The following is a 27867-nucleotide window of genomic DNA, read 5'->3' as shown; positions in this document are numbered from 1 at the left end:
TTTCTCAAAAGGTGAACCCAGCAGGGGTACCTGGGTGGCTCAGTTAAGCATCACATTCTTTTTTTTTTTTTTTTTAATGCTTATTTATGTAGAGTTGGGGGGAGGGGCAGAGGGTGAGAGAGAATCCCAATCCTGAGCATGCTCCATACTGTCAGTGCGGAGCCCTGCTGGGGGGCTCCATTTTACCAACCATTGAGACAAGACCTGAGTCCAAATCAAGAGTCAGACACTTAACCAACTGAACCATCCAGGCGCCCCAAGGAACTGACTCTTGATTTCAGCTCAAGTCATGCTCTCAGGGTTGGTGAGGTTGCGCCCTTGCATGGGGCTCTGCACTGACCGCGAAGAACCTGCTTGAGATTCTCTCTCTTTCTCTGCCCGACACCCCGCCCCCCGAATAAATAAATAGACTTAAAAAGATGTGAACCTAGCAGATAACCTTGGGGCATTTGCTCAAAGTACAGATTTTCCATTTCGTGCCAACAGAACTGAATCTGAATTTAGGGGTAGGGAGGATTTTTAAATACACATTAAAACTGAGATTTTAATCACAATTAAAATCCGTCTCCAAGAAAATAATCATCGGTGGGAGGTAGGGGCTCAGCGTCCCAAAGCAGGCAGGATGGTTTGTTAGACAAGTGTCTTCCCCAATTCAGGCAGGCTCAGCAGCAAAGAGAAAGGGACAAGGACTGGGACCAAAAAAAAGTGAGTCCTAGAAAGCTGGGACAAAAAAGTGAGTCCTAGAAAGCTGGGAGCGGGGTGTGTAACTCCTTTCAAACCCCTCATCAACGTCCTCACCAATTACTGGGTGCTGAGGGAGTCGCAGTCCAGGAGCCACGGTCTCTCCGCCTCTCAGAAGCTGGAGTGGGGAGAAGAGGGCGGCTCTGGGCCATCTACGCGGGGGTGGAAACTGAAGCCCAGAAGGCGACGGGCCTTGGTACAGAGCTGCTGCGGACCTTGGAATCCCGAGGCTCTGCTTCCTGACCCCCTCCCCCCAACCCCTCAATCCCCCCCCCCCCCCTCGCCCCACGCAGGCAGCAGCCCGGGAGCACGAGGTGGGGGCGTGGTTCTCTAAAACCCTCTCTCTTCCGAAGCTCAGCCACAACTCCGGCCCCACCCATCCTGGAGAGCAGTCCTTTCCTCCGGCCTCAGTTTCCCCACCCGCGCCCGTGGTGTGTGTGTGTGTGTGTGTGTGTGTGTGTGTGTGTGTGTGTGTGTCGGGCGGGGGGGTACGGTGGGGAGGGGGATTCCCCACGGGAAAGCAGCCCAATCCCTCCCCCGGACTGTTCGAGACCCTGAACCGAAACAGGAGGCAGGACGCCCCCGGCCGGGAAGCGGCCCCAGCCCGGATTTCCCTCCCGGGTGGGGCCGCAATGACTCACCCCCCTCCCCCTTCCCCTGGTTTCCGTGTTTGCATTTCTCCTCCCGGCCACGTGGCGGCCTGCACGGCCACTCGGCACCCCTACCCCGACACTCCGGCCGCGGCCGCCGCGACACACAACCCTGGGCCGCTCCTGCCCCCCTGGGGTTTCTCAGGCCTCCGACTAGTGCCCGCCCTATAACCCCGGAGTCCAGACTCCACCCCCGGCCCAGCCCGCCCCCTTCCCTGTGCCCTCCCCCACAGTAAGGCCGGGCGCCTCCTCCCTGCCCTCCCAGCCTGTCCCGGGGAGGGGAAGGGGGCGGGCAGCGTAGGGGGTGTGACAGCTCCCGCCCGGATCAGTGCCAGCTGCAGCCTCGCTTCGGCGCCCGGTGCCAGCTGGCTCATTCGTCTGGGACGGAGGCGGAGGCTTGGGGCTCCTTGCCGCTGGGGGGGGACTCCCCCCTACGCCCCCTGCCCTCAACCCACCCAAAAGGAGCCTCTACACCCAGCCGGTCGCCCTGGCAGCCAGTCCAGCTAGGAATTAGCCCTGTTCCGCTTCGCCTGGGGCTTACAGCCCACACCCCTCCAGGAGGAGTAGGGGTCTCCATGAGGGTCTCCCCCTCCCCAACCTTTTGCTAGAGCCTGCAGGGCTGTGCAAGCTTGAGAAGGACCATGAAGGTGGGTAAAGTGGGGTCAGGGTGGGGAGGAGCAGGAGAGGAAGCTGACATGGTGGGTGGGGTGTTTGGGTGGGAAAGAGAGGGCTGGTCAGGGGTGAAGGAGAAGGGGCGAAGAAGGGTTGAGCTGCAGCTGCATTTCTGGGGGATCCAGTGAGTCGGTAGCCTCATACTGGGAGGTGGTGGAGATCCCTCCAGGGACATGGGCAGTGGGGTGGGGCAGAAGTCCAAAGAAGACTGGGAAGAAAGGCCCGATCTCCGGTCCGCCAGCTGGAGACCCCTAAGTGCGCCAGACCGGCAGGCCCCAGTGAAGGTCTTCCTGTCCCTCCCCCGGCTCCTGGCAGGGTTGCAGCACCTCCGCCTGACCAGTCCAGAGGACTCAGAGGAAGTGGTTCTGCCTGGGGCAGTTGTGCCCTGGTCCAGCTGCCCCAGTCCCAGTCCCAGCCCCAGCCCCATGGCTCTCTGCCTTCCTCCCTGCGTCACAGGTGGGCTGGCCAGGTGAGAGCCGCTGGCAGGTGGGCCTGGCTGTGGAGGACAGCCCAGCTCTCGGAGCATCGCAGGTGGGAGGCCTCCCGGACGTGGTGCCGGAGGGGACCCTCCTCAACATGGTGCTGAAGAGGATGCACCGGCCCCGGAGCTGTTCTTACCAGCTGCTGCTTGAACACCAGCGCCCCAGCTGCATCCAGGGGCTCCGCTGGGTAAGTGCCCATTGTCTGTCGGGCCAGGGCCAGGCACCAAGGACTGCAGGAGGGCCTGGACTGGGAGAAAGAGCATGCTTCTGGGGGTGTGGGGGCTCCTGCTGGGCTGGACAGTGGGTCAAGCAGCTTGGCCGCTGTGCGCGTGGGTGGCTCACACAGCTGCACCGTGTAGGTCCATGTGCATGTGGTACTCGCGTCTTCCCGTTGTGGCATGGGGCAGGGGGAGAGGGATTTGTCATTTGTGTCACCTCTGTGTGCCCTGAGGTGGGTGGTTGTGTGTTCTCCAGGTGGTGAGGGGAGGCATGTGTGAGACGCCGGGGGCCAGGTCAAGGTGGGAGGTGGGGTAAACTTGTTTACTGCTCTTGGTACATCACCGTGGCAACATTCTCCCTCAGTGACCAGCAGAACTGTGTCAATTCTGCTTGATCTTGGGGTGAGGTGGTCACGTGAACAGTGCTTGGCATCTGGCTTTGGGGGGCTCAGCGGGGGGGGGGGCTCTGAGAAGTTTGGAGACTGGAGCTGGAGTCTCCCTTTGCCAGTGAAGAATATCCTGGAGCTGCGAGAATGAAGGAGAGGGCGGGAGGGGAAGAGCAGTGGGGGCGGGGTGGGGGACAGCATAATGGTCGCAGGATCCAAATCAGCGGAGAAGCTCTCTCCGACCACCCAGACTTCACCGAGTTCCTTCACCTGAGATTCAGTGAGATTCAGTTGTGCGTCTGTTCTGTTGCCCACGGGGACAGCATTGGCAGGCGGCTGGGGGAGGGGGCGCTGGTACCAGGAGGGAACTTGGGCAAAGGGGTCGAGGGAAAACCAGAGCAGACGACAGAATTGGGAGAGCTTGTCACTTATGTCTCTTGTCGTCAAGTCCCTTTGAGTGGAGCGACTACCACCTTCAGCGTCTTTCCTCCCACCTCTTGCCCAATGGCCTTTATATTTATCAAAATAGGAGACTGAGTGAGAAAAAACAAGGTCTGCGGAGGTGATGGGCTCTTCCTCAGCGTCGGAACTGGGAGGATAATCTAGGTGTCCCTAGCTCTCCCCCCAACCCCTCCCGCACTCCCTCCCTGGGTCTTCCTGGTCAGGGCCCTCTTGGGCCTGGGTCCTGCTCGAGATGGGGCTCTGGAGGGAGCAGGGGAGCTGGCCCCTTCTGGGCTAAGCTGTCCCCCCCACCCCGCCAGGTCACTGGTAGTAGCTATTGCTTGGAGCCCGTGGGCTGGAACCCTCCCTCCCTCCTTCCCTCTCAGTCTATAATTACTTGTGCATTTCCTGTCCCCTTCCCAGCTTGTAGAGGCAAGGTGGTGAGTGGGGGAAAGGTCAGGTGCCAGGACAATGAGGTCACTGGAGGATCCCTTGGGACCCAGAGTCTGGGAAGGGGTGGAAGAGGCCGCCAGGCTGTCTCCTGACTCCCTCAACCCCCAGAATTGAAGAGCTGGGGTGCACGGGGAAGCCAGAAGGGCGATGTGAGGGTTGCTGGAGTGTAAATAGGGTGAAAGTCACAGAAACACAGCCCCTCTCTAGCCAGGTGTGTGTGTGTGGGGGGGGGGGGGGTAGGTGGGAATTGGTGATTAAAGGGTACTTAGATTTTTAGGGCTAGGGGCCTGGGCCACACCCCGCCCTGCTGACCGTCTCTGGGGAATGGGTGAGTGGGGTGGCTTCAGCCCGATGCGGCTGCATTTAAGAGGTTCTGGGGACCAGTCAAGTCGCTCCTGTCACCTGTGAGATGATTCGTCTGGCCTAAGAGGGGCTCACATAAGGGAAGGAGTGCTTGTCGGGGAGTGTGCACATGTAGGGTAAGGGGTGGATGTTGTAAAGGGGTGGAGCCTAGGCGAACAGTGCTGGGAGTTATTCAGGCCATGCCTGCCTCTTAGAAAACCAGGGGGAAACCCATCAACCTCCTGAGGTCTGAAGAGAGTACTTTCTGTTGCTACTAGATCAGGACAAGAGAAATGAAAGCAGGTTACAGGAGGGTGAGGTTAGACAGAGGATGGACTTACCATCGATGGCAAAAGTGACACTGGGATGGGATGGAAGAACATCTCCTTTGGGAAGCATGAGAAGGAGAGGAGATCTTGTCCAATGCCCAGGAGACAGAGAGGGATCAATTTATCTAGAGGCAGGGGCAAGATCAGGATGACCTCTGGGGGGGGTCCCGTAATCTCAGAGAAGCCTGGGATGCTTCCCTTTGAGTGATTGTTTGGGGAGAGGTGGCTAGATTCTCTAACTCAGAAAACATGCTTTCACGCAAGCGTGTTCAAACAATGGTAGTAGCTAATAGTTGTATAATACTTGTGTCCCAGGCAGCATTATAAAACCTTTACCTTTTTCGTGTCAAGTGAGCCGACAATAGCCGTGAGCTAGATACCGGTGTCATTGTCTCCTTTTATAGATGAGAGAACAGAGGCACAGAGTGGCTAAGTGACAGGTCCAGGGTTGTACATCGGCTAAGAGACAGAGTTAGGCTTCTGTCCCAGGTGACCTGGCCATGGAGTCTGAGCTCATGGTGCACTTTCTTTTGCTGTAAATGAAAACACTGACACCCCAAAGCATCACCCTTCCCCTTGCGTCCTCTCCCTGTCCCAGCACACACAGCCCTGGCCTGAGACCCTAGCCATGGCCTAAGGGAACTGGTCTGACAGGTCCCCACGAGGCTCTCTGGCTCTGTGCCTGCCCCTTCAGCGTGGCTCTGACACTGAGTGACAGGGAGGGAAGGAGGGGGGGCAGGCTATGACGCTGGTGCAGGGAAGCTAGCTCCCCCTCCTCTCCTACCCTGCGTCCTTCCTGTCCAGGCGGGAGAGGAGGCAGTGGTCAAGAGCCTTCCCCCTACCCATACCAGCCACTTCTTTCCAACTGAGAACCCCAAGCTGACGCTCGGGGTTATCACATCAGAGAGAGGGTTAGCCAAGGTACAACACTTCTTTGCATTGTGTCCAGGTAATAGGCACCCATCATAAAATAACGAAGTTTAATCGAGTTGTTTAACATTTACTAAGCGGTTACCACAAGCCAAGCATCGCTTTGAGTGCTTTATGTTATTAACTCATTTGATCCTTATAATTACCTGTGACATAGCTACTATTATCACGAACCCCATTTTACAGATGAGGAGACTGAGGCAGAGAGGTCAATGAGCAGCCAGGGTCACACAACTAGCTGGTAATGGGGAACTGAGATTTGGCCGAGACACATGGATGGCGAGCCCATGCCCTTGACTGTATCCTGAATAGTACCCCCACTGCCAACCTAGGAGGCTCCCAGTGCATATGGACATAGTCCCAGAGGGACTATGACAAACCCACAGAACTTTGTTTAACGCCGTGTCTTCCAGACTTACTTGCCCGTGGAACATTCCTGAGGGCAGAATTTACCCTTCCATAGCATGAAGTGGGACAAACATGAGGCAGTGGAGGTGCCTGGGAGATGGTGACCTGTGCTTTGGAATCAGACAGGCACAGTGTGAATCCTGGTGGCCCTGTTTACCCACTCTCAGGACAGGTTATGTAACCTCGGAGCCTCCTTCTGTCTAGCTGTGAAACAGCAGACAAACACCTACTTTCGGGGCCACTGTTGGTTATTCAGTAGGATCTTGAATTTCTGAGTAGTTGTGTGACTCAGGGTAAGTTACTTCATCTTTTCTGGGCTCCTGCTTTCCTTGGCAAATTGGGAGGGATGCCTTCAGGAAACTTCCTCACCTCTGATGGGTCAGAGCCTCCTTCTTCTGATCCTCCTGCTTATTCCCTGGGGCAGGGCAGGAAACGGTTTAAACAAGGCCTGGAGATCTGGGATCTGGGTTGTGAGCTGGCACCTCCCCTCCTGATGTGCCCTCCAGGGTCAGAATAATACCAGGAAGGGAGCATATGCTGGAGCCTGGGTCTTGGGCACCAGAGAGTTGGGGCAGGGACCGGGGCCACCTGGGCCTTTTGACATGAACAACAACAAGTCATTAGTGTTCAGCACTGTTTGTTCCAACACAGGGGGCTGGCTGGGTAGCATTCCTGCCCTTCCTCCTTCCCTGGCTCCTCCTCCTCCTCCTCCTCCTCGTCCTCCTCCTCCTCATTTCCTGTTGCTAAGTCTCCAGGGCTCTGTGTCTGGCACCAGGCTGGGCCCCATGACCCGGGCAGGGATACCCTTGGGACACCTAGCGACTTCCGCCCAGCCCCGGGCCAGGCGCCTATGCATGCCAGACCTCAGGCCTCTGCCTGGCACACAGTGGGAAGATGCCAGGATGAGCAGAGGGGGTTCTGGCCCCAAGTCTGGTTGTACCCCAGCTTCCTAGCCAGGTCCTTTTCAGGGGCTGAGTGTAGATGGGAAAGCAGGAGAGAGAGCTGGCGAGAAGGGGGAAGGGAAGGAACCAGGCAGGTGCAGTGGGTGGGGTGAGACCAAGAATGTGAGCACTTCTGGAATTTATGCACGGCTGTCTGGCCGTCCCAAGTACGTGTGACTGAGTTACACGGGCTCTTCACCCCAAGACTTCTGTTTCTTAAGTCAAAGAGGACGGACAATCCCTGTTCTGCCTACTTGATATCTGGTCCTATTCTGTAGAGAATCAGGACATCATGGAGGGAGACATACTTTGTAAACTATAAAGCGCTGCGCCTTTGGGAGGGCTCATAGAGGGTAGGGCATCCTGTCCAGAGAGGTCCACAAATTCCAGTTTTCAGGTGGCAGCAAAAAGAAGGATCATGAGGGGCGCCTGGGTGGCTCAGTCGGTTAAACGTCCGACTTCAGCTCAGGTCACAATCTCGCGGTCCGTGAGTTCGAGCCCCGCGTCGGGCTCTGGGCTGATGGCTCAGAGCCTGGAGCCTGCTTCCGGTTCTGTGTCTCCCTCTCTCTCTGCCCCTCCCCCGTTAATGCTCTGTCTCTCTCTGTCTCAAAAATAAATAAACGTTAAAAAAAAATTAAAAAAAAAAAAAGGCTCATGAGGGGCTTTCCAGCAAGCAGCCCGCCCTCTGCTTCACAGATGAGTAATAATAGCTAACATGTACATACAACTCTATGCCAGGCAGTGCTTTAAACATTCGGTACGAATCGCTCACATAGCCCTTCCCAAAGCCTCTGTATTGGTATTACGAGTGTTTTATAGAGTTTATGGACAAGGAAACTGAGGCAGGGAGAAGTTAGCCATATGTTCAGGATCACACTGCTAGGAAATGGAGGATCAGGGATTTGAATCCAGGCGTCTCAGGGTCTTGTGGTTGGGGACAAAGCCTGGCTCAGGATCAGGCCTTGTGACTCTGGCCCAGAAGCAAGTGTTCTAGGCCTCCCTTCCAAGCCACTCACTTCCTGGCCTATCATGGGCCTTCCTTACCTCCCATCCTCATGCTCTTCAGCTCTCTCCCCTGCACAGGTGTGGTTTACCTGGGAGCCTGGGCACACCTGGGCCCTGAGTAAGCAGAAGGGGGAGCTCATCTGCGGGGGTGCAGTGTGTGAGTCTAGAAGGAAGGCAAAGTTCTGGTGATAGGGTGGAAAGAGGCGGGTGCCTGGCATACGGGGGTGGTCGGGGAGAACTAGTGTATTTGTTGACTGAGTGTTTGGAGCTGGGGACTGGGCAGGGACTGAGAGAGACGGGGGAGGGCCGAGGTCTAAGAGCTGGATTTGAAGTCCTGGCACTAACGTGCAGACCCTCCCCCTCCTCCCACCCCTGCCCTTAGACGCCACTCACGGACAGTGAGGAGTCCCTGGATTTCAGCGTGAGCCTGGAGCAGGTACCAGCCAGGAGGGGAGGAGCCGGGAGGGGACAGCACCACCGGGGGTCAGGGCTTGAACCTGCTGTGCTGCCCCCGTCCTAGGCCTCCACGGAGCGGGTGCTCCGGGCTGGGAAGCAGCTGCATCGACACCTCCTGGCCACCTGCCCGACCCTTATCCGAGACCGGAAGTACCACCTTAGGCTCTATCGGTGAGTGGAGGCCTGAGCCGCCTCCTTGCCCACCCCCATTTTCTCTCCCTTTTGCTCTACTTTGGACATCGGGGCTGAGTCCTGCTTCTGGCCTCGGAAGGCACTTGTTTCTTTTTAAATTTTTTTTAAGGTTGATGTATTTATTTTGAGAGAGAGAGAGAGGGAGAGAGGGAGAGAGAGCACGCATAAGCAGCGGAGGGACAGAGAGAGAGGGAGAGAGAAAATCCCAAGCAGTCTCCATGCTGTCACCACAGAGGGAAGGCACCTTTCTGACGGAAAGTCTTCCTTCTGCCCTCCACCCTCCTGCCACTTAATTCTCCCTCCTCTTTGTCCCCTCACCTCTTGTAGGCAGTGCTGCTCTGGCCGGGAGCTGGTGGATGGGATCTTGGCACTGAGCCTTGGAGTTCATTCCCGAAACCAAGCCGTTGGAATCTGCCAGGTGCTCCTGGATGAAGGTGCCCTTTGCCATGGTGAGCCCGAGCCCAGGGTGGGGCCCCCGTGGGGCCGGCCGGTCCTGGGGAGCAGGCATCCGGGGGTGCCTGCAATTGCAATGGGGGCTTTGTACCCACGCGGCCTCAATTTCCTCTCCTCACACCTGGGCCTCTGCCCTGCAGTGAAACACGACTGGACCTTCCAGGACCGAGATACCCAATTCTACCGCTTCCCCGGGCCAGAGCCAGAGCCCGTGGGAGTCCATGAGCTGGAGGAGGAACTGGTGGAGGCTATGGCCCTGCTCTCCCAGCGGGGGCCTGATGCCCTGCTCACTGTGGCGCTTCGAAAGCCGTGAGTCGGGTGCCTTGCACCCCACAATCCTGGGCCTCACATGGCTCTCAGACTCTGTAGTTTCTCAGTTTCATCGCTGAGAGTTTCCCTTACTTCTCGCTGGGTCATCTGGAGTCTTCCTTCCCCACCTCTGAACCCGTTTCTTCCTCTGTAACTGTGGGTGGGGGGGCACAGCACCTCCAAAGACCTGTCCGCTCAGGTGCCGCAGTGGCTGAGACGGGGGTGCTTTGGAGCCTGCAGGCAGGTTTGGGTTCAAATTCCAGTTCCGCTGGCTACTAGCTGGGTGGCCTTGGGCCTCTCCGTGCCTCTCCGTGCCAGCTTCCTCTTCTGTCAAAGGAGGATAACGATGCCCACGTCAGGGGTTGTCATGAGGGCAGAAATGATGCACTCGAAGCGCCTAGCCCTTGTCTGGCACACCGTGTGCACTCAGTGGTGGCTGGCCTGTTACGGGTAACAATCCAGCTGGCCTCGGGCCCAGAGCGTGGTGGGTGTAGTGGCTCCCGTGCCCTCAGACCCACGGTACACCGTGTGCCTCCCGGCCCTTCCGTGCCCGCAGCCCAGGTCAGCGCACAGACGAGGAGCTGGACCTCATCTTCGAGGAGCTGCTGCATATCAAGGCCGTGGCCCACCTCTCCAACTCGGTCAGTCTGCCTGCCCTCACACTCTCCCCAGGACCCCCTCTCCCTGTGAGCCCCTGAGGCCCCAACTGCTGGGCCAGAAGACACGTCCCTCGCCTTGTGCCAATGGCTGGGAAATGTCCATCTGATTTCTTGTTCCCAGCATCCTCGTCCAGAAGTCCTTCTGCCTCTCTTAGCTCATTTCCTCCCCTTGCCCCGTATCCTGCTGAATCCCTGGCATCCGACCTAGCCACATCTCTGCCCCCGATCACTTGTGTCTTTGGACCTAACCCCCCCACCCCCCCGCCGCTTCGTACCCTGGGCTCACCCCACTGACCCTCCTCTCCCCACCTCACAGGTGAAGCGGGAATTAGCAGCAGTTCTGCTCTTTGAACCCCACAGCAGAGCAGGGACCGTGTGTAAGTCAGACAGGGGATAGGAAGCTGGGCAGCAGGGACCTGGATGTGGCAGAGGCCATGGAGAAGTGGGGGATGCCCACAGGAGTGTCTGATCTGTGCTTCTCTCAGTGTTCAGCCAGGGAGACAAGGGCACCTCGTGGTACATTATCTGGAAGGGATCTGTCAACGTGGTGACCCATGGCAAAGTGAGTTCTTCCTATCTCCCCAGCCCCTGGGTTGTACCGGCTTCCCTGGTCCAAGTCCTCCCAGGAAGTACCTTCAGTGGACCCAAGGTTGCCACTCTCCAGCTTTCCTCCTGCCTTGGGGTTCTCCCACCGTGCATCTGTTCTGAGTGTTGGGGGCCTGGCTGGGCTGTGACTGAGACCTGGTTGCAGGGGCTGGTGACCACACTGCATGAGGGAGATGACTTTGGACAGCTGGCTCTGGTGAATGACGCACCCCGGGCAGCCACCATCATCCTGCGAGAAGATAACTGTCATTTCCTCCGTGTGGATAAGCAGGACTTCAACCGTATCATCAAGGTGCCATTACTGGGGGTGGGGAGGGCAGGGGACATGGCAGGGACATGTCTCTACAGAAGTGGTAGGAGGTAAGGTAAGGGGCGTGGACAGAGAGGGCCTGTAAGGAGCAGGGAGAGGTAGGAGATGGGGGAACTTGGAGGTGATGGCTGGAGTATGGCCAAGTGAGGAGGGCAATAGCACACTGAGGAAGTTTAGCGAAACCCAAGAACTCCAGCTCAGTGTGGGAGACTGTGGGGGTAGGGGGTCACAGAGAGGTAGGGGACTAGGGTGTGAGGGGAGGCAGTGTAATGGAAAGGGGGAGCCACAGAGGGAGGCCAGTGAGGGATGGGTAGAGAGGGGCTCAGGCTGCATGATAGACAGGACTGGTAGGGCAGATCCAAGGCCATGGGCATGGAATGGGGTGGGAGAAGGGCTGAATGCCCTTGTGGGAGCCTTGTGGGTCTGGCATGGCGGTGGAGGGAGGTGCTCTAAAATGGGGGAAAGGAGCCATGATGTGTGCTGAGCACTGGGTATGGCTTGTTGTCCAGGATGTGGAAGCAAAGACCATGAGGCTAGAAGAGCATGGCAAAGTGGTGTTGGTGCTGGAGAGAGCCTCCCAGGGTGCTGGCCCTTCTCGCCCCCCAACCCCAGGCAGGAACCGGTAACACACCCGCCATGCTCCTTCTGCACCCCTTCTCTCTTGCCCACCTTCTCTCCTTCCATTTCCCAGGCTTTCTTCCCTTCCTCCATGTCCGACCTCCGCCTGCTGGTCTCCTGGGGATGGGGGGAAGGGGCACCCAGGGATAAGATGTGCCCCCCCCAGAGCCAGCTTTCCCTCCAACCCCAAGGTGGGACAGAACTGGCAAATAGGGAAGAGTGAGATGATGTGATTGATTATTGATGTCTGTCCCAGATACGGGAGTGGGAGTGGTAGCACGTGTGCTATGGACTGGCTGTTTCTGCTAGGTATACAGTGATGTCTGGCACCCCAGAGAAGATCCTAGAACTGCTCTTGGAGGCCATGCGGCCTGATTCCAGTGCTCATGACCCAACAGGTAGGGGCAAGAGACACCCTGCCTGCTGTGTGACTCAGCGGGTGGGCAGTGTAGTCTGGGAGAGGGCCAGGCACCCTGAGTCTGACCTCACTGGCTGCTGGGCTGGTCCATGTGGTCAGTCGGCAAAAAGTACTCGTTCCTGTGCTCTTGGCTTGGGTGGGGAGAGCTGTCACACGGCTGGACGTTGCTGGCACACCGCCCATTATGGGACCGGGAGAAGGGCTACTCCAACTATGCCTATGTCAGTGCTCAGTAGACTTAATCTCTGAAGCCTCCTCCTGTCCCCTTGTCCCTGCCCTACAGAGACATTTCTCAGCGACTTCCTCCTGACCCACAGCGTCTTCATGCCCAGCGCCCAGCTTTGTGCTGCCCTCCTGCACCAATATCCTTCCAGTCCCGGGGTGACTAGGATGTCGTATGGAGCAGGGGGAAGGCATCCCTCACAGCATGGCTGTGCCGAACCCTCTGAAGTACCAGCCTCATGCCAAGGCCAGCTTGTCAGTGGGCCCCGGGCATCCTTGCCCCTCCTTTCCCGCCGTGTGGTGGGTGGTCTGGTTGGATGTTGTGGTCCCCTTGACCGGTGCCTACCTTCCACGCGGAGCCCTCAGGAGGCAGTGAGCAGGAGCACAGCACCTACGTCTGCAACAAAAGGCAGCAGGTCCTGCGGCTGGTCAGCCAGTGGGTGGCCCTGTATGGTCCCATGCTCTATGCTGACCCCGTGGCCACCAGCTTTCTCCAGGTACCTGGGAGTGAGGCAGGGCTGGACTGGGCTACCAGCGTAGACGCAGCCACCTCTGTGTTGATGAATCTTGGCTCCTCCCAGAAACTCTCAGACCTGGTGAGCAGAGACGCCCGGCTTTGCATCCTGCTACGGGAGCAGTGGCCGGAGAGGCGGAAACACCACAGGTAACGCCTGGCTCCCAGTCAACTTTCCATATGCATGCCAGGCAGTGCATCAAGGACTGAGAACAGCACCCCTGGGGCCAAACGTGTGGCTTGAAATCCAAGCTGCACCGCCTGTAGCTGTGCCGCCCTGGGCACGTTCCTCCCTCTCAGGGCTTTGGGCTCCAGTCTGGAAAACCAGGAGAGATCCTATCTCAGGAGGACAAAATGTTAGCGTGCCTTAGGAGCACCGAGCAGTGCCTTGCACGCCCTGTGTGCTCCACGAGCGTCGGCTGAGGTTGCTCATTTGTCTAGACCTGCTCGTTCAATTAGCTGTTCTTACCAGTCCCCTTGCTGTCCACCTCACGTCATGTTCGTGCATTCTCCTGCATCACGCAGTCACTCCCATGTCATTCTCATATCCCGAGTGCACCTGCTGTCCTCACTTCCTCCACTCTGCACATATTTATTACCAAGCATCCTCAGGGCTGGTTCCTGCTGGCCGCGCCCGGTGAATTCCCTAGAGCTTATCTTGGCCCTCCCAGACATTCCCATGGGGGCAGGTGAGGTTCAGGGAGAGCTCACCTGCAGTGGCCCCTGCCCAGTCTGACACCTGGGGTACTTCCTTGAACTCTCCTTCCCCTGCTGGCCTGGGGAAATCCCAGAGTGCAGGCTCTGGGTTGCAAGACCCCGCTTTGCCCCTCTCTAGCTGGTGCTTACCATGTGTGCAAAACTCTGAGCCTCTGAGGAGGGTGGGCGGGATCCGGAGCCAGCCCTCCCTGCCCCTGCCCCTGCCCCTGCCCTGCCCTGCCCACGGGGGCCCCTGGTCTCATCTCACCTCCCTTCTCATTTGCTCCCCAGGATGGAAAACGGCTGTGGGAATGCATCTCCTCAGATGAAGGTGTCTGCATGTGAACTGGCTCCTCTCACCTCTGTCTGGCCCTGGCTTCTTCTCTCTGCCCGCCTCCAGGACCACACGGCCCCTCCAGCCCCCACCCCAGGGGCTCTGCCTGGGAAGGGATCCCCATGCACAGACACACCCCCGGGGCGGGGACAGGTGTTCACAGAGCACGAGCCATGTGTGGCACTGGGAGCTGGCCTGATGGGAGACACAGAGGTCCAAGGTCACCTCTCCACCCCTCCCTCACCCCAAGGGGCTTCTGTTGCATTTGGGAGGGAATCCATGTTCGCAGAGCCTGTTAGCAGTTCCCTGGGACGTGAGGGGTGGTGCCTGAAGGCAGCCTCTGAAGCCCAGGGTTCTGGGTGCCCAGCACTCTGGGAGCCAGAGATGGCCCATACCGTTCCCGGCAGGGGCCCACAGGGAGCAAAGGGGAACGAGAACAGGGGGCAGGAGCCGAGATTTCTTGAGGCATGGTAGGAAAAAAAGACTGGAAAGGTAGGATGGGGCTGGTTGTGGGGAATGCTGCCCTGGGAAGAACAACCAGGCTCTCTGTGCCCAGCTGCCTGTCCCCACTCCTGCTCCTCCTGCCGGAGACTCTCACAGCTCCTCCTCTTCTATGGGCAACGCTTGTTCCCCCCTCAGGGTCTGGAACTTTCTTTCTCTGGTTCTTTGCCCACCTGCATCCTTCCTATCTTTCCGATCTCAGCCAAAATGTTGGTTCTCAGGCCCCCCTCCCATCTCCCTATCCAGAGCATTCCCCACTCCCCGCAGGCCCCCTCTCTGCTTCCTCCAAGGTGTCTTCCATGATTCCCTTCAAAGCATTATGACCAGGTGGAGTCGTTTTGTTTCTTTGCCTACTTGCTTATTATCTGTTAGTGTCGGTCACGTCCCACTAGAATGAGGGAAGGGCCTCTGTTTCCCCAGGGCTCCCACACTGCCCGGCTCGTGCCTGATGCTCAGGAACTAGTGCGGAATCGCCCTCGTGTGCTGGGCACTGTGCTAGGTGCTGACAATGCGGTAGTAGGGGAGAGCCGCCCCTGGCCTCGTGGGGCTCATAGTCAAGTGAGGGACAGAACTGCTGAGCAGTGTCACGATGCAGGACGGAAAAGGAGGGAGTCTCTGAAAAGGGAAGGGCTGACTCGGGGTCAGGATCAGGGAGAGCGACCCCAGGAGCCGAGAGCTGCAGGGTATGAGGATCAAGGCAGTAGAGGACTGCAGTCAGGTTCAAGGGGAAGGGAGTCCACCTGTTAGGGACCCTGCAGGAGGGAGTGTGAGAAGGAGCGAGGAGACCGGGGAGGCATGCAGGGGCCACAACATGCAGGGCCCCGTGAGCCTCGGTAAGGGGTTTGGTGCTTGTTCTCCAAACCATGTGAGCAGCAGGAGGTGTCGGAGCCACGGATTGACAAGGTCAGATGTGTGTTTTGAGTAAGTCAGCTAAGGAGCCTGTGCTTTATCCAGCAGACAATGATGGCCTTGAAACTATATTAGGAAGCTTAGTCTGGCTCAGGTCAGGCAGATTGGAGGGGGAGGGCGGGAGGCGACCGAGGGCCGAGGGTAGAGAATAGTAGGGCCATTGTAACACATGAGGAGGGAGGCCACTGGGCAGGTGGAACAGGAGGTTGGCCTGGGCTGGGAGGAAGGGCGCAGAGGAACCCCCAGAACAAGATGACAAGCTGTGGGGAAGCCGGGCCAGGGGCGGGGGGCGGGGTCTGAACCTGGAGGATCTGCCGCCTGCAGAGCTGGAGGAGGAAGAGTCAGTATAGGCATTGGAAGAACAGTGGGGTGGGCAGAGGAATTGCGTTCCGGAGGCGTTTGCCCATCAGGGCTGCCCCATCGGCCCAGTGTTGGGGCCCAGTGAGAAGCGGCTGTGGGACTGGACAGGGCTGGTGACACGGGGGAGTAGATCATTGGTGGGTAAGAAGGGAGGGAGGGAGGGAGGGAGGAGCAGGTTAGGATTCCAGCTGTGGCACATACAGCTGTGTGGCCTCATGCAGGTTATTAACCTCTCTGAGCCTCATTTATCTCCTCTATAAAATGGGAATAAGAATGATGATATTTTCGTCAAAGGGCTGTTGTGAATATTTAGACACTTAGAATAAGCCTGTGCTCAGCCTGACGTGTAGCAAATAGAAGACTAGCAAATGTGAGCCAAAGGAGGAAGAGGAAGAGAAAACCAGGACCAACAGCTGAGGTGTGCTGGTATTAGAACAGCCCTGGATCTATTTGGCAAAGGGGGTGACACACATGTACTGGGCACTGGCTTGTTTGCAGCCCTGCTCTGGCTCTTCTCACGGAGCCGTGGCGCCCGATGCCCGCTGGGGCTCGGATTCCGGCCGCCAGCAGACCCCATGCGTGGGCCCCATGCTCCCGTGACAGAGTCCTCTCCCTGGCTCTGCGTGCTCTCCTCTGTATCCTCCGGGCCTTACTTTCTCTCCCTCTTAGGCCAGGAACATGCCTGTTTGGCTCCCCGGCCAGGACCAGCCCCTCCCCAGCAGCAACTGTGCCATTCGAGTTGGGGACAAAGGTTGGTGGTCCCAGCCGGCCAGGGCATAGCCTGCACCCTGCCGTCATCACCCTTGACCTTAGTTTGCCTGGCCGAGGAGGGCACGCTGGGCTCCTCGGGGTCTCTGTTCCAAGCTGCCAGACAGAGTCTGCCCCCCGTGTGTCCCTCCGCAGCTCAGGGCCTCCCTACCTACTCCATGCAGCGAATCCCCCCAGGCTTCCCCTTGTCACCTGTCCTGCTTCCTGGGGATCCCCCGCCCCCACTGCTACCATTGCTGCCCGCTGACTTCTGGGTAGGGGCACCAAGGAGCCCCTTCCTCCAGCTCAGCCCCGTCTTCCTCTCCAGTCCCCTATGACATTTACCGGCCGGACCACTCAGTGCTGACCCTGAAGCTGCCTGTGACGGCCTCAGTGAGAGAGGTGATGGCAGCGTTGGCCCAGGAGGATGGCTGGACCAAGGGGCAGGAGCTGGTGAAGGTCAACTCTGCAGGCGGTGAGTCGTGTCTCTGGGCAGGGTGGCCCCGAGGGAGAGGCCCCTCGGATCCGTGCCCAGACTCCCCCCCATATTAAGATCATCATTTTTATCATATTCATCGATGTTAATGATGGCTAGCATTTAAGGGCAGTTCGTTATGTGTCTTCAAAGTGATCGGTGTGTGGTGTTTAAGAGCGTGAGCTCTGGAGCCTGCTGTCTGCATTTGAGCCCCTCCGTGTCTGTAGGTCCTTGAGCAGGATATTTAATCTCTCTGTGCTCTTTTTAGCACCTGTAAAATGGGGCTGATGAGAGTGCCTACTTCATAGAGGAACTGTGAGCAGTGCATGAGCTTGTTTATTTAAAGGTTTAGAATGGCATCTGACACAGCAGTTCGTACATAGGTTTTATTATTATCATGCTCATATATCCATTTAATCCGAGTAACGACCTTATTGAGATAGGTACTTTCATCCTGTTTACAGACGGGGAAACTGAAGCTCAAAGGGGTTGTAGGCAATTTTCCCAAGTCCACATAGTAAATGAGAGACTCTGGCTTTTGACTCTAGGTAGTCCTCATTCATTCTGTCAGCCGGCAAACGTATTTGAGAGTCAGCTAATGGGCCAGTGAGGTGTTGGGAGATAGAGGCACCTTGGCAGGTGAGATAGAGGAGCTTGATGGTTAGGACCAGAAACAGGACTCCCGGACCTGGGCTGGGATCCCAGGACCCACTGCTGACTAGCTGTGTGATCCTGGTCTGAGCAGAGCGCTTATCGGATTCCTCGTCTGTCACATGAGCACTAAAACTGCACCTATCTCACAGGACTGCTGTGGCCATTAGACAAGATAACGTATATAAAACATTCAGCACGAGGAGGCACAAAGTTAGTGCTCAGAACGGGGCAGCGTGAGAATTATTTAGACCTGTTTTCAAGGAACTTGGGCCATCAGAAACCGCTGCGAGTTCTCCGTGAAGGACACAGCCCCGGGGTTGACAGCTGGAGCCCAGGGTAGACAGGAATTCGGGGTACCCAAAGAATGAAGGCAAGGAGTGGAGGCCAGAAAAGCAAAACCTTCTCCCCCTTCAGGAAGTGGGGAGACAGGATGAAGTCATGGGTGCCTGTGCTCTGTTCTGGGAAGCACCGCCCTCTGGTGGCCACCTGGAGAATTACAGTTGTCCAAGGACTTGATTGACACCCTACTATGAGGCAGAAGCTGTTTAGAGCACTGACCTTCAGATTGTTTAGATGGACTTCCATGTCAGTGACTCATATTTTGACCACAAGCCCCCTTCTATGTGTATATTTGCTTGTAAGTCATTTGCATATAGTCCTATACTAACATCGTATCAAGCTGCCTGTGACGTAAAAATGCAAAACAGATGAGAAAAATAAATATGAGGTAATATTGTTTTGGACACATGGATGGTCTCGTATATCTGGCTTTGGTGGCTACTGGCCTACAGACTGGGGACTCGAACGTGACTAAAAACACAGTGTCGGTCAGTAGGAAGTGGTGAAAATCAACACTAAGACCTCTGTAAGGCATTTCCAGTTTTCAAAGGGCTTTTCTATGCATCGTATACTTATGGCCACTACTTCCATAAATTAGTTTATTAGACTCGTGAGTAGTCACGGTAAGTCTTGCTGTCTCCATGTGACCAAGGAGGAAGCTCAGGAAGACTCCAATATTGCCCAAGCTCTGCCTGTCTCGCTAAGAGCACTGTCTCATCTTCCTCGGGTGTGCTGACCTGGGCAGTGCGGGTGTGTGGACACCTGCCCCTGTGCATTCAGAGCATCTGCCCAGGACTCCAACCTGGCTGCTGGCAGAAGGGGCCTCCCAGCCTCCCAAATGGGGCCTCTACCCTGCCTTCAGTGGCTCCCTGGCCTCCCTCTCTGCACCCCGACCCCTCCCAGCCCACTCTCCGCTCTCTTTGCAGATGCCATTGGCCTGCAGCCAGATGCCCGTGGTGTGGCCACATCGCTGGGGCTCAACGAACGGCTCTTTGTTGTCAACCCACAGGAAGTGCGCGAGCTGGTAGGAACAAGCAGGGTGCCAGGGAGGAGCTGTGTTTTAGGGGTGGCAGAGGTGGGTGCAGGGGAGGGTCATAGAGAGGGGAGAGGGGGGCCTGGCTCTGGCTGCTGCTGGACATAAGGGAGAAGAGGAAGGAGTGGGCCTCAGCGGATGGGAAGGTTCCAGTTGCTGGGGAAGGGAGAGAGCCGGTTGAGAGCTCTCAAGGAGAAACAAGACCCCCCCTTGTTGGGGGCTCCCCCAGGAGACAGGAGTCGTACAAGGAGGGGGTCTCCGCACTGGGGAGCCAGCAGGAGACTAGATGCCTCTTTGGGAAGCCCTATGCCTCAGGCCCTTCCGTTCCTGGTAGCAGCCCTACCCGCCCAGACACCCCTTCAACCACAAGCACGGAGTCTCCGCCCCCAACTCTCTCCTTCCCTGCGCCTGTCCCCTGGGTTGCTCAGGCACCCCTCCTAAGCTCTCTTCCACCTGCAGACCCCGCTCCCCGAGCAGCTGGGGCCCTCCGTGGGCTCTGCTGAGGGGCTGGACCTGGTGAGTGCCAAGGACCTGGCGGGCCAGCTGACAGACCACGACTGGAACCTCTTCAACAGTATCCACCAGGTGCGGGAGCAGAGAGGGGAGGGGAGAGGCGCAGACGGCAGGGTCACCTCGCCCGGTGTGGGCTGATCTCCCCTGCTGTCCCCCATCCAGGTGGAGCTGATCCACTATGTGCTGGGCCCCCAGCATCTGCGGGACGTCACCACCGCCAACCTGGAGCGTTTCATGCGCCGCTTCAACGAGCTCCAGTACTGGGTGGCCACAGAGCTGTGTCTCTGCCCTGTACCCGGCCTGCGGGCCCAGCTGCTCAGGAAGTTCATCAAGCTGGCTGCCCAGTGAGTACCTGTGGGGCCGGTGGGTGTGTGGCAGAGCCCTGAGGCCACCTTCTCTCACATCCCCGTCCCTGCTCAGTCGAGCCCCAGGTCCCCACCCCATCTAGCCCCAGCCCCCACAGAGGCAGTGCTGGCCCAGCCTGGTCCTGGCCCCAGGCTGGCTGTTGCCTGGGTGTGGGGACTCCATGGGTGTGGCTGCTTCCCCCTGAGGGCCTCTGGGTCTTCCACTCACAGCCTCAAGGAGCAAAAGAATCTCAATTCTTTCTTTGCCGTCATGTTTGGCCTCAGCAACTCGGCCATCAGCCGCCTGGCCCACACCTGGGAGGTAGGTATGATCTGGCGAGGTGGGGGGGGGGGGGGGCGTGCCCATCCCGGGAGTCCCAGTTGGGGATGGGGCTCCCGTCCCAGAGCAGTGACCGCTCCATCTGCCTGTCCTTTGCAGCGGCTGCCCCACAAAGTCCGGAAGCTGTACTCGGCCCTGGAGAGGCTGTTGGTGAGCGCTGGGCCTTGGCTCCTCCTTCCAGAAACCCTGATTCTGGGCTTCCCAGCAGCCCTTCTACGTGTCTTTGGTCACTTCCAGGGTTTCCAGCCCTGGGTCAGAGCCTGACTCTCTCTGGGCTGAGAGTCTGGGCTGCTGGCTGAAGGACGGAGTGTGAGCATTATGAGGGAGCTGCGCAGTGCATTATATCCCTCAGTGCGGGGAGCATTGGCCGTGGCTATGATGTCCTGTATGAAGACCAGGACAGGGCCCACGTGGGGTCTGGCCTTGGGCTCTGATGCACCAGGGGAACATCAGGGGATCGCCGGTCTCCAGCCGACCTGCCTCAGGACCCTGGAAGCAAGTCCTGGCCCCAGACCCCATGGTGCACCGGGGCCTGTCAGTGGCCCCTCAGGGGATGCGAGGAGCCCGTGGGCTAAATTAGGCCAAATGATGAGGGAAGAGTAGGGGAGCCGACTGCCTCTCCCACTCCTCCTCCCTGCTAGGAATTGTTGGGGGGCTAAGAGGTTTGGAGAGTGTTCTCTTGAGAACTGGCACAAAGGTGCTTTTGTCAGCCTGGCTCTGAGCTCTTGGGAACAAAATTCCCTTTGCAGGCTCAAGAGGTTCAAAGGAATTTACTTGCTAGAGAGGGACAGGGGCAGAAACGAGAGAGAGAGAGAGAGAGAGAGTTTTGAAACCTGGAGGGCCCCTGAGAGACTAATGGCTGTGAAGTTTGCTTGGGGGGCTAACCAGAGGCCAGGAAGCCGCGTGCGGCTGGCTGGCCGAGTGCTTCAGGTCTCCTCCCGCCTCTGCAGAGCCTGCCGTGGTGAGACCTGGGGCCCAGGGGAAGCAGAGCTCCGAGAGGATGGTGTTTGCTTGTGTCGCGGTGCGTGGTGGGTCATGCTGAGCGGGGCCCTCCCTCGCTCACTGTGGCTTCTTCCCTCTCAGGACCCCTCATGGAACCACCGAGTCTATCGACTGGCCCTCACCAAGCTCTCCCCTCCCATCATCCCCTTCATGCCCCTTCTTCTCAAAGGTAACAGGACCAGAGCTTACCCTTCTGCCTCCGCCCTTCCAGTCCTGTGCCTGTCTGTATGTCTATCTGACCCTTGGGGTGCTGACACGTTGGGGGCACAAAGATGAGTGAGGAGTTCCCAGGCTAGAAGCAGTGTTGAGACATGCAGGCAAGTGCTGGCGACATCAGATGGTCTCTGATACGAGAGGCCTAAGGGATACAAGGAAATTGCTCCAGGAGGTCAGAGGGGAACCGGAGGAAGAGGGCAGTGTGGGGCTGGGACAGACCCAAGGCTCTCATTATTGGTCCTTCGCCTTTCCTGGGCTGCAGGAAGGGGAAGAGCTTTGGGGACCTTTAAGCAAAACCCATCTCTTGGCAGACATGACCTTCATCCATGAGGGGAACCACACGCTGGTAGAGAATCTCATCAACTTTGAGAAGATGGTGAGTTCGAGGACAGTGAGAGTCTGCCCCTAGAGTGGGCTGGGGGATATGACTGTGGCCATGGAAGGAGGTGGGGGGTGGGGCAGGAGATAGTCTAAAGGTATTATTAATAATACAGCTATGGGGGTGCCTGGGTGGCTCAGTCGGTTAAGCGTCCGTCCGACTCTTGATTTCGGCTCGGGGCGTGATCTCGCGGGTCGTGAGTTCGTGCCCCACGTTGGGCTCTGGGCCTGCAGAGCCTGCTTGGGAGTCTCTCCCTCTCTCTCTGTCCCTCCCCGGCTTGTGTGCTCTCTGTCTCTCTCCAAATAAATAAACAAACTTCAAAAAATAATACAAATACGAATACTTCTTTTAAATAGCCCCTGCTTCACTCCCTTGCGTAGTGGAGAGGACAGCCTTTATCACCTCACCCTGCAACCAAGGCCCTCCAGGCCTCTTCCGCTCTAAGCCCTTCCTGATCTCTGTTCTTTCTCGCACTGCCTGCTCCCCGCGGGGCCGTTGGGTAGGCCGGGGCAAAGCAGACATGGCCCCATCTAGTCCCCGGGAGCGCCCCGCTCAAAGGGGGCTTGGTTACCAGCTGACCCACGGGCCACGCCAGGGTCCTGCCCCTCAGGCCTGGTCTTCTGTCCTCACAGAGAATGATGGCCAGAGCCGTGAGGATGCTGCATCACTGCCGAAGCCACAGCAATGGTGAGAGGGCTGATAACCCTGCTAGGAGCCCCTGCCCCACCTTGTCCCCTTCCAGGCTCCGGCTCGGCCCAGTCTCCCTGACGCCCCACCCCCCTCACCCCTCGCAGTGCCCCTCTCACCGCTCAGAAGCCGCGTCTCCCACCTCCACGAGGACAGCCAGACAGCCAGGACATCCACGTGTAAGTGGGGCAGGGCTGGGTGCTGACGGGTCAGCCACGGCTGGCGTTTACAGGCACTTGCACGTATGATGCCCTGAGCTCTCCCCTACACCTCTGTGACGTAGGTAGAATGTTATCCCAGCTTACAGATGCGCAAACAGGCCAGAGCACTGAAGTGACTTGGGCAAGGCCCCACAGTTAGTGACTCCAGGCCTGATTTTTTTGGTTGGTCTTCAGCTGCGTGAAGTGGGATTAAATCATCAGCCACAGTTCATATAACACTGTCATCATCGGCCCTTTATTTTATTTTGTGTATGTATATATTGTGATAATATGATGAACACCGCTGGGCCCCAGCCAAGTGTGAGCACATTGACAAGAGCTTCCTCTCCCTACAGACCGTTTCCTCTTCCTGTGCCGCTAGAATATATTTATTTAGATATATTTATAAATATATAGACATATATACACACACGTGTACGTGTACATATCTCTTTAATGTGCTTCGTATATATGTTATGAGCACAAAATATTCTTTTGTTTCAGTTGTTTTTGAATTTAGTAAAAGGCGTATTATGCTGTATGGAATCTTGGGGACCTGTTTTTTTCTGAGTCTGAGCTCTTAACCACTCTTCTGCTCCAGACTGGCGGGGGGGGGGGGTGGACAGTCTTCAGGACTGGCTGTGGGAAGCGGCCGGGTGGGGGGGTGGAGGGCAGCAAGGGTCGTTTGCTCCTTGTGGGAGAAGGGATGGGCTCTACCGAGTGGCATGGGTCCCCCCCCCCACTCTCCTCCCCACCCCCACTCCCACGTGGCATGGGTGACCCCCCCTGACCACTCTCCCCTACGCCCTCCCCTTCCCCCACCCCCACAGGCTCTGAGCAGTCGCTGAACACCCGGAGTCCAGCCAGCACCTGGGCTTATGTCCAGCAGCTGAAGGTCATCGACAACCAGCGGGAACTCTCCCGCCTGTCCCGGGAGCTGGAGCCGTGAGGAGGCTGGGGCCCGAGCGGGCACTTCCCGTCAGGAAAGCCAGGGCACGCCCGGGGCCAAGAGGCCCACAGGCTGGCCACAGCTGGGCAGGGCTCTCCGCAGAGTGGACTCAAGGCCCTGGAGCGGGCAGCATGGAGGCAGCTGTCCCCTGTGATGACGGGTGGCCAAGGAGGACCTCGGAATGGAATGAGCCGGGGCCCAAGGCCAAGGAATGGGGGGCAGAGAGGCCCTGGAGTGGGTGGGAGAGCAGAGCAGGTGCTGGGACTCTGGGTTCAATAGAGAGCTCTCCACACCAGGTTTTTCCCAGATTCTGTGTCTTGTGGCTTTGTTGTCAGGCCATCTGTAGGCGGTTTGTTTTCGCAGCGGACAGAGAGAGCCTGTCACATCTGTGCGGCGGGTGTGTGGCAGGGGCAGGGTGGCCGCCTGGGGAGGGGTGCGGGGGAGGGGCCGTCCTGCTTTTCTTCCCAGAGCACAGGAGATAAACAGTCGGGTGTGGCCAGGGCTGTTCCTACGGGCAGGGGGGCAGGCGTGATGGTCCCTGGGGAGCCTTACCATTAACATGAATTAACCGGGATGTTGTGTTCCCAGGCCAGCCCTGTTGGGGCATGGCAGTGAAGGCGACACCCTCCCAAACTCAAGAGCTGAGGAGGAGGTGCTGCGCTCCAGAGTGGACCCAGAGAGGCTGACAAACGGTCCCGCTGGTCTCTGGAGTCCAGGCAGGGCGCCAAGATGGCTGACCGCCATCCAAACCTAACCCCCTGACCACAGGGGCCGGAGCGGCTGCTGGAGCCTGGAGCCCCTGTCAGTGGCCGGCCGGGGCGACCCTTGGCTCTCCAGTGTGGTCTGTGAGCACTGTCACAGCCCAGCTGACTAACTTCCTCCACCCTCGCCTCCTGGCTGCACTTGCTGTCCCTCTCTGCCTGCAGCACGTCTCAGCCTGTTGGGTGGTCCTCACCATGAACCGAGGCCTCAGAGAAGCGGCAGGTGATGCGTAGAGAGCACTGAGGCCGAGGCTTCGGAGGGGAGCCCATCCCTTTCTGAGCCACAGCCGGATCCCAGGAAATCCAGTCTCTTCTCAGGGATGAGAATGGTCCCAGCAAGCTCCGTCAGCATTCAGTCCTTCCCTCCCCTGCCCTGCAGCAACCCCCTCTCTCCCCAGGGCCTCCTTCCTCTCAGCGGGGGGAGGTGCCCTGTCTGGCCCGGAGAAGGATCTCTTGGCCTTGAGGATGACCCCAGAGTAGGTATTGAGCAGCCGGGCCCTAGGGCGTCTGGAGGCCATGGGCCCATACCTGGAGGTGGACTAGACAGCTGGTGTGGCTCTGTACTCGCTCAAGTCCTCCTCCCCTCACCGCTGCACTGCCAGACCTCTCTTCTCCCTGTGGTCATGGACACACACACAAACTGCTTCCGGAGAGAATTAGAGCCCTTCACAGGAGGCGGCACAGCTGGGATCGTACCTCAGGTTTCTGAGTGAACATGAGCAAGTTAAGGAACAGTTCTCCGCTTCCATTTCTCCATGGGTAAGGTGGGTGTGATGGTCTCAGTCCAGCTCTAAGTGAAAAGCAAGTCGAACTATAGCTCTGCCTCAAGGGCCAAGGAGACGGCCTCGGCCCGACGGGGTGGGTGGCAGCAACGGGGTGAAGCTGGGCAGAGCCCACTCCTCCAGGGAGAGCCTGGGTAGGGCAGGTGGCAGGCAGGGTGCCCAAGCCCGTTCCCTTGCCTGTGGGTGGAGATGCAGGACCACGGGGCACGGAAGCTGCCAGAGCTGAGCAATCATGACATGAGGCCCCAGCCTTGGTGAGTCAGGACTCCCAGGGGCTCGCTTCCCTCCTGAACGCATTGTCTGCTGGGGTTTGGTCAAAGGCCAGACCGGCCTGCCGGCCACAGCCCTTCACCGTCCTCTCAGACCAGGGGGCAAGACCGGCTCTGCAAAGACAGCGTGGAAGCCAAGCGTGGTCGGGGCTGGTGTCCTTGTCAGCATTCCTACTTGTCTTCTCTGGGGCCACATCGATGTCCCTTCTGCCTTGAACCACCCCACAACCTCCCAGCTGCCTCAGTCCCTTGGACATGCCTTTCGAGCCTGTTGGGAGAGGCTTTGCCAGGAAAACAGTGCCCGGGACGGGCAGGAAGTCACAGACGGGGCTCTGGAGACCCTGGTACCTGGGCTGGGTCACCATGGAGGAGGGAAAGGCTCCAGGTCACGGTGGCTTCTTGCTCTTAGGGCCACACCACCTCTGTCTCCCTGACCGCCTAGGCATGGGGGTGCTGGGGGGCATCCTCTCGTGTCCTAGCCGCCCAGGCCGTGCTCGGGGGGCTCCCAGTTGGTGTCCCGGCTTCAGGACAGCCATGGTGGGTGGAGAAACTCGTGGGACTGCTGTGAGAAGAAAATATAAGAGGAGGCCTTTAAAAAAAAACCCTCTTACCTAAAAGGAGGTAAAGCAGAGAGGGAATTTGCGCGCGTGTGCACACGTGCTCCGAGAGGAGGAACAGAATGTAGCAGATCACTCTTCCTCTCCAGTACACCCACGTACTCACCCCTCCCTCACCCCTGACCCCTCGCTTCCTTGTGAAGGCCGGGACGCTAATTGTGGGGTGCGTCCAGGGAGGGTCACGCCTCTCCGGCAGGCCGAGCAGGATCTGGTGAAAGGGTAGGGCAGGCCGGGAGCCCAACTGTCCGACCTTCCGTCTCCTCCAGCTTTTCTCCCTGGGAGCCAGCCCTCCTCTCTCTCTACGAGCCCTGGGCCTCTGGCCGCTAGGCTTCCCAAGCAGCAAAGATTAATCTCAATATTGCTGTTACTCAATAGTATTTCCCATGCTGATTTAGATTTGAAGAGTTTTCATCCTCTCCAGCATACTTTCACCTCTATTATCTTATTTTTATGCTGATAATAAGGCAGGTGTTTTTGCCCCACCCCACCCCCATTGTACAGTCAAATTGAGGCACAGAATGATCTGCCTAAGGTCACAGAGCTGGCTAATAAGCAGGTGGACTGGTGGAGACTGGGTGTGTTATCAGCTGGGCCTGTGCCATGGGCCTTAGCTCACCCCTGCCCTGTCCTGGTGCCCCTGGCGCTCCAGATGCAATCTCCCTGAACCCCAACATTTTCTTCTCTTATAGGAACGGGCCCAGGCATGGACATTCCCCCCTCTCTCACTTCATGTTTGAAATCTTACATAGTAGGGGCTCTGTGAATGAGACAGGCAGTCCTGGCCCTCATGGAGCAGACCACCCAGCCAGGCAGACAGACAGACAGACACAGAATGAGGCTGTCAGAAGGGACAGGATGTGCAGAGAAAAAGTCCAGAGAGTGGAGGGTGCCTAGGGCCTTGCGGTCTCACTGCTCACCCCCAAGCATTTAGGCACAGCTCTGCCTCGCAGAGTTGGGGGTTCTCTCCACTTACCACTGGTGAGAGCCACTGAGTATCCTGAGCATCAGACAGGTATAGTGGCTGCTGGCCGGGGCAAACTCTGGCCTGACGGTTGTTCTTGATTCCTTCTTCCCTCCCACGGACCAATAGACCAGAATGTAAATGCATTTCCAAATGTATCCTCACTCCCTGCCCCGTGCACAAGTGCTAGGCTTCTCACACAGCTGTCGGAGGTGGGCGGAGGGGGGCATGGGCCTGACCTAACAGTCCCCTTAGGCCTGTCCAGTTGCCCCAGACAATCCAGGTATCTGCCCCTGAGATTCTAGACTCTTCAAGACCCGAGCCCCGCCCTCCTGTTGCTCAGCTGGACAGGAAGCCTTGTGGCCCCGGTGATGGGCGGCTGTTGTCCCTCCCTGTGATGACGAGAGCAGATCCCTCTGAGAGGCTGAGTCTGACTCAGCTGTGCTCTCAGAGCATCTTGTTAGTCATGCCTGGGGCCTTCCTGGAGCAGGTGGCCCCGCTGGGGCCAGAAGGGATGCTGCTGGTGGTAGGTGGAACGCTGTGGAAGGAACATGGGCCCAGTGACTCCCAGAAGAAGAGGAAAGCTGCGTCCAGAGCTCAGATCCACTTTTTAAGGGAAGGTGTGGGATTCTAGTTGCTTGTATATGTTTAGACTTTGACCAGCGTGGACGCTGGGTGAAGGAGCCCTATGTATAGGGCCTCATCTGACTCTGCCCGACATGTTCTCAGCCCTTGGGGAGAACTCAAGGCCTCAGTTGTCTGGCTGGGGTGTGAGGTGTGGGCAGCAGGAGCAGTTGCTGGGTTGCTGAATGGATGAGAATGCAGGCTTTCCTGGCACCAAGGGGACTGTAGCCACCAGACGGGTGGAGAGAGGGTGACTTTTTGCTGGGGTCATGACAGCAAGGCATTTTTAGCTTACTCTGCCTTCCAGAAAGGTGCCCTGTAAACCAGAGCGCAAGGCAGCACAGGTGGGTGTCAGGGCAGCCCTCTGTGGGTGGCAGCGAGTGGAGCCAGAGGGGCCTAGGCCTCAGCGGCCACGTGGCC

At 57.9% G+C, this 27867-nt stretch overlaps 1 protein-coding gene and 1 long non-coding RNA gene across 2 annotated transcripts; one reads left to right on the top strand and one right to left on the bottom strand.

The window, feature by feature from the left end:
- Window positions 1-574: 574 nt before the first annotated feature.
- LOC122224471 lies at window positions 575-3116 on the bottom strand. Its single transcript, XR_006204814.1, has 3 exons — window positions 2981-3116; window positions 2682-2792; window positions 575-859 (listed from the first exon to the last, which is right to left on the bottom strand). It is a non-coding gene; the product is annotated as an uncharacterized LOC122224471 (long non-coding RNA).
- RAPGEF3 (Rap guanine nucleotide exchange factor 3) lies at window positions 1698-23739 on the top strand. The gene is made up of 28 exons (XM_042946326.1): window positions 1698-2038; window positions 2520-2732; window positions 8381-8434; window positions 8519-8625; window positions 8974-9095; window positions 9240-9408; window positions 9965-10049; window positions 10384-10444; window positions 10553-10629; window positions 10819-10965; window positions 11493-11605; window positions 11911-11999; window positions 12303-12381; window positions 12588-12738; window positions 12823-12905; window positions 13743-13782; window positions 16225-16306; window positions 16631-16777; window positions 18697-18794; window positions 19263-19388; window positions 19479-19660; window positions 19892-19982; window positions 20100-20150; window positions 21084-21171; window positions 21530-21594; window positions 22230-22284; window positions 22392-22463; window positions 23315-23739. The coding sequence occupies exons 1-28, from the start codon at window positions 2033-2035 to the stop codon at window positions 23431-23433; spliced, it is 2772 nt and encodes a 923-aa protein (XP_042802260.1). The 5' UTR covers window positions 1698-2032; the 3' UTR covers window positions 23434-23739.
- Window positions 23740-27867: the final 4128 nt, after the last annotated feature.

Source organism: Panthera leo, chromosome B4 (assembly GCF_018350215.1).
Source record: "Panthera leo isolate Ple1 chromosome B4, P.leo_Ple1_pat1.1, whole genome shotgun sequence".
NCBI classification, from domain to species: domain Eukaryota; kingdom Metazoa; phylum Chordata; class Mammalia; order Carnivora; family Felidae; genus Panthera; species Panthera leo.
The sequence above is the reverse complement of the archived record's forward strand: the minus strand, read 5'-3'. Positions and strand labels throughout refer to the sequence as shown.

Excerpts from the sequence above, each read along its gene's own strand:
- RAPGEF3 (XM_042946326.1), top strand. Across the intron at positions 12,382-12,587 it reads TGTGCTGCCCTCCTGCACCA|CTTCCACGCGGAGCCCTCAG; the intron begins ATATCCTTCCAG and ends ACCGGTGCCTAC. Across the intron at positions 19,983-20,099 it reads GCCTGGCCCACACCTGGGAG|CGGCTGCCCCACAAAGTCCG; the intron begins GTAGGTATGATC and ends TGTCCTTTGCAG.